This window comes from Bombina bombina, chromosome 3 (genome assembly GCF_027579735.1).
Source record: "Bombina bombina isolate aBomBom1 chromosome 3, aBomBom1.pri, whole genome shotgun sequence".
Lineage (NCBI taxonomy): Eukaryota > Metazoa > Chordata > Amphibia > Anura > Bombinatoridae > Bombina > Bombina bombina.
The window spans coordinates 1,006,395,653-1,006,401,740 of record NC_069501.1 but is presented as its reverse complement, the minus strand read 5'-3'; the positions used below and the strand labels follow the sequence as shown (position 1 = coordinate 1,006,401,740).

At 34.7% G+C, this 6,088-nt stretch overlaps 1 protein-coding gene across 1 annotated transcript; it reads right to left on the bottom strand.

The window, feature by feature from the left end:
* Positions 1 to 404: 404 nt before the first annotated feature.
* NXPH4 (neurexophilin 4) lies at positions 405 to 1,298 on the bottom strand. Its single transcript, XM_053704982.1, has one exon. It carries the CDS (start codon positions 1,284 to 1,286, stop codon positions 579 to 581), a length of 708 nt encoding a protein of 235 aa, XP_053560957.1. The 5' UTR covers positions 1,287 to 1,298; the 3' UTR covers positions 405 to 578.
* Between the last annotated feature and the right edge of the window lie 4,790 nt (positions 1,299 to 6,088).

The window sequence follows — 6,088 nt, the reverse complement described above, 5'->3', positions numbered from 1 at the left end:
TAATTCATTCATGAAATCACTGCAGTTGATTTATCAAATCACATCTATGGCAGTTGAAATAATGTAGATATTGCTATGGACAGTGACAAAAACCTTGATTCAGTCTGCATGTTAGAATTCTGCTTCAATTTACTTCTTTATTTTATATCTTAAAATAATGTTTTTAATTACAAAATGTATAATGAGATCTGATTCATGTGGCTAAGTAAGATATCTAGGTTTAATAGTTCTTTCTTAATCACCTGAAAAATAAATGCAACCTGAAGCAGGTTAAGTGGTTTGTAAAATAATGTTCCAGTGAGTATGAGACTGTGGCTGTGGGTATAAAACGCCACTGATATCCCAGCTTAATATTGCATGTCACAGTCATCAAGGGCAGTCATTTTAGTTTTGTAGCTCTAGTTTCCAATAAATGGCACTTTTCCTGTGGTATACAATAAACGAGAACCAGAACGACCTGGCATGATTAAATAGAATTGGATGGTCTTATACTATAAAATGAATCCTGTGCCTCACATATCTGTTCATCCTACCCTTGTGTATAAAGCTCAATGTTGGCCTCCCTGTTTATGCTTTCATCAACCAAAGTAGGGGTGATCATTCTGAAAGTTATAATCCGGGCAAACTTTCTGCACCAGCTTGTAGTCAATGCTGTAGAAGGAAATGAAAATGCAGATAACCTTGAAGGGTTTGGCACATAGCCATGCAGCATGGCTCTGAGTATGCTCCATGTAGCAAGATTTTGCTGGGTCATAAAGGCATGGTTTGTTCTTCAAGGCTCTGTTGGTCTTTTCATATTCAACCCTACAATTAAAGGTTTTAGTTTCTCTGGTATCCAAGGTGGTTTGCTGGAGGAGGTCAAACTCTACTACCTTGGTTGGAGGAACTATGCTTACGGACACATTGCCCAGGCTGGATGAATTGTGACGGAAGTAGACACTGAAAGTTCCATTGATGTGGTCTACTATCTTGCCAGTCACCAACAGGCTAAATTTGACTGTTTTTATGTTGAAGTAAAAATCCCCCCAGCCAAAGATCTTCTTGGTCCTCCCAGTTTTCAGGGAAGGCTTACGCTTAGCTCTCTGACCAATTCCTCCAGTAAGCATTGTCTGGTTCTTGCTCCATTCCCATGGGCTAATTTGAGATTGTATTGGGGTTTTAGCTTTGAAAGGATCTGTAGAAAATACACGGGATGGGTGGAGAGAGTGTGACTTGGTTGTACCATATGCCCCATTTTTCACCATTCCAGTTGCCCCTAGATCAATATATCCCAAGGTTTTTGACATATGACCTTCCAAGCAAAGCACCTAGAAAGAAAAAAACAAAAAAAAAAAAACAATTATTAGATTTCTTACCAATAATATTTCCTTACTCAACAAACAAGTGCACCTAGTGTTTTTGTTTTAAAAATACAATAAAAAATTAAACATTTAAAAAGCACCTTATATTGTTTTATGATTTGCATTAATTTCTTCCTTGGAAGAATGAAAAACATTTGCTGTAGCTTGTTCATATTCCAACATCATTAAATATTTAGTAAAAATGTCTCCATATATGATATGACATTACTCATAATTATATACTCTGGTTTCTTTTCAGATCGACATTACTCAAAATTCTAAAATAGAAACGTAATTTCTTATGGAAATATATTTCTTTGAAAAAGCCAGTTCTGAGTGCAAATAAGCCACAGCGTGAGAAACCCTGACAGGTAAGTACTGAAAATTCTGCTGATCCATACACAATGCATTGTGTATTTGTTATGCTGTTTTCCCTCTTAACTCAGAGCTAACACAATGATATAGTTAAAGTGCTTAGAATGCTAGGCTTTCTGATATTCCATGTATATGCATTAAAGAAATAAATCTACATTATTGGTTTCAACAATACAGAAAGAACATCATTCATTTAATTATGTCTTATCCTGTCCCATTATGAAAATGAATAGATTATGTCTTAATAAATCTGCCTATTGCAAAAAAAAAAAATTAATAATTCAAGAACAGACACACTTTTTTAAATCTAATTTATTTATATTGCATTGTCAGAAAACCAGCAATATTTTTTTTAAAAATCCAGTACCCTTTGCCTTTGTAAGACAAAAAAGTTAAAAGCATTTTTAAAAATTGACCTATAAATATATCCTGTGAAGATGAAACCTTATGATCTGTTGGGGTTGAAGGAATTACAAGGGTGTTACAAAAAGCTACACACATACTTTATGATACTTAAGTCTCCTTTAATTATGGATGGACCTGTTTACTATTTCTCTCCTGATCATATATATATAATGTATGTGTGTGTGTGTGTGTGTTTGTGTGTGTGTGTGTGTGTGCAATATATATGTTATCTATCTATTATCTATTGTTGCTATTTGTATGTAAGTGTGTGCCAGAGTTCTGTCTCTTATATTTTTTTCTTGTTGTTTTTTCTTTTCTTTATGTCTATTGCATTGTCTGCTCTAGGGATAGGTATTGATTTTCACCTACTTTACTCTGAGAGTGAGCCTTGTGTTTTGTTAAATGCTGTGTGGGTCATGAGCGCTATCCAGGGTGCTGAACTAAAAATGGGCAAGGTTTCTAAGCTTTCAATCCTGCTTTTCATATAAAGATACCAAGAGAACGAAGAAAATTGATAATAGGAGTAAATTAGAAAGTTGCTTAAACGTGAATGCTCTATCCGAACCATAAAAGAAAAAAAAAAATGGCTTTAGTAACGCTTTAAATCTAAAACTCTAAATTTGGATCAACAGAGAATCCTGAAGCAGCATGTCTCGTGATATTGGAAATATCTAAGGAGGTTGAATTGTCAGCCATTGCACCAGAGGAAATCAAGATCTGCAATACCAAAAAGAAAAGGGATGAGAGGAAATAGAGAAAACACATAGAACAGAGTGAACTCCAAAGACAGAGCATTCACTCCAAAACCTTGACCATCTGGAAAAAAACGGATATATTGTGGAATCTGACACAGAGACTAGAAAACAAAGATCAATCTATAGACTGCTCCACTTGTCCACAATCTTCTGAAAAGCTGAATTGTGGACAATGCCATACTGTTGGTAAGATCTACTTTCTGCAAAGGAAGTCTGTGCTGAAATTCATAGAACCTGAAATGCGGATGGCTATCAGAAGCTTGCGTTGAGCCCACACAAATATAGAAGAGATCTCCTTATGACTAACTGACTTCTTGTTTCTCCTTTGCAAAATGAGCCAATCTGGCTGCAGCAGGAGAAGACTTCTGGACAGATTTAAATTCTGAAGCCATTAAAGTAGAGCATCTTTAGCACAACTGAAAAGGGAGGATGGAGCAGAAAAAGAACCAGATGTCTCTAAAAATAACAGAATAAAATACTGGAAAATATATATCCCCTAGCTTGCCCAAACTTCTTATGAATTGAAATGTAACCTACAATTTCAGAGATTCTTTAGGGAGTGGCGATTTACCAAAGCAATAAGAAAATCTAGTTCAAATGTCTCTAAACTTGAAAGTTGCCTAAGTAAATAGTATTGAAAAAACATGAAGAGCTGAAATGGAAAACCACCTCTCTTGCCAGAGGGAATACTAGCTCTGCCCACATAAGAGGCTGGACAGAACTAGGAGGAGGAGGGGGTACTACCAAAGAGACACCTATATACAGGTAACTAGGGGAGTGGGCAGTTTTGTCTAAGCCCCTTCAGTAATGTTTTCACTGCTAGGTATTACTACCAGGGGGAGCCAATATATATATATATGTGTGTGTGTGTGTGTGTGTTTGTATACAGAGAGAGATACATACATATACATGTCTAAAGATGTATGTGTGTATATATATATATATATATATATATATATATATACTTATATATAATACATACATATGTAGACATGTTTATGTATGTATCTCTGTTAAACCCCTTTGCACTGCTTTTTTCATCGGGAACCTCATATCTTTGAGCCCTTATAACTTTTTTATTGCACTCATGCATTCGCATTTACTTTCAACTTGTAATACGAGTGGGATTTAATTTGCATGTAAACAGACACAAAAACCTGGTATCACTTGCGTGCAAACGATAGCGATCCTCTCGTAATCTAGCCCATAGTGTCATGTAAAGCTGCTATGTTTATTAAAACTTTTTTCCCCAGAGTAGAAAATATTTAAATTCATTTTAATTTGCCATCCTTTCAGGCTAGAGTCAAGAATTAATATAATGTCAACCGTGCAATACAATCTTGATGGTCAAGAGTGGCTTCATGACACTGTAAGGATCAATAATATAATGCACACTTTTTAAGTATGAGGACACACGACAATATAATTCTAGCATGTTTACTGCATTTGCACTTTTATAAATCATTGAATAGATATTAAATATTAATCCACATTTCTACACACACATGCTTATCTTTATATTCATTTGTTGTGCACATAATCTCTATCTGCTCTATTTACCAGTTCGTCTAAAGACAAAATTATACACACACACATCTCAATACAAAAAAAGCAAGATCTAGCAATCTGCAAACACATCTCAATGTATGAAAAAGTCTGCTCAAAGGTATCGCAATGTACTAAAACAATGTTTGATGGCTACCATTTTTGCATCCTGGTAACCTGATTTAGTCACACCAAACAGAAACTAGGAAGTGAAAGCAGGGATATTATTTTTTATGAATTTATATACTCAGTACATGCTATAATGTGGTGCTGCTGAGGAGAACAATATCTGATGGTTGCAACAATGAAGTTGGAATTTAGAAACATAGTTCTGGAGAAGGCATAGTTCAAAAAGTTGCAATTTTTTTAAGTGTTTGAGTAAACTGGCTTATGAAAAGCAATAGTCAACTGACTTATGTCTCAGTTGGCACTTTCTCTTATTCATAGCAATTCCATTCTTAAGGGTAAATTTATCAAGCTCCATAGAGCTCGCCGGAAACAGAAGTTAACAGAATACGAATACGATCGGAAGATTGACACCCCCTGCTAGCGGCCAATTGGCCACGGAATCTGCAGGGGGCGGCATTGCACCAGCAGTTCACAAGAACTGCTGGTGCAATGATAAATGCCAACAGCGTAAGCTGTCGGCATTTATCAATGTGCAGCGGACATGATCCGCTATATCGTATCATGTCCGCTCGCACATTAATAAATTGAACCCTTACTCTCATATATCAAATAGAGAGTGAAATGATAGTGCTAGAAAGCCTAGGGTGCACTAACGTCTAGAGGTTGCATAGCGCGGGTGAGCTAAATCCCTCATATAATAGAATTAAAAAACTCAGATCCTAGCTACCGCTCAAGTGCTAACCCAAAGGTAAGCTAAGCTGAAGATGAAATAGTTCCGCACAAGGTTTGAAATAGATGGATAGATATATCTGTTTTTATTAAAATAAATGTGTTTTTTTTATATAAACATCTCTTTATTAAAGGTTCATCATTTTACAGACATTGTGTACAGAAACAATGTATACAGTAAGCATTGTCTCAATTGGTTCTCTCTTCCAAACATGCTTGTAAAGATGTATTTTCCAATAAATAATACAACATAGGAATAAACATACTCATTTGTCACAACAAAAAACTTAAATTAATGTCTAATATGAAGGTCTTTTCTTTGAATACATCTTTTACTGCAGTCTCTGATAAAATAAATGTTTTAACAGTGACATAAAGGGATATGGTACATGACAAGTTGTTGGACTGGGAAGGGATCAAAGGGATATATTTATGTGTGTTTTGTATGTGTATGTGTGTGTAGATATTTATATGTATGTGTGTTTTGTATGTTTATATATATATATATGTGTATGTGTGTGTAGATATTTATATGTATGTGTGTTTTGTATCTTTATAGATATATGTGTATGTGTGTGTAGATATTTATATGTATGTGTGTTTTGTATGTTTATAGATATATGTGTATGTGTGTGTAGATATTTATATGTATGTGTGTTTTCTATGTTTATAGATATATGTGTATGTGTGTGTAGATATTTATATGTATGTGTGTTTTGTATGTTTATAGATATATGTGTATGTGTGTGTAGATATTTATATGTATGTGTGTTTTGTATGTTTATAGATATATGTGTATGTGTGTGTAGA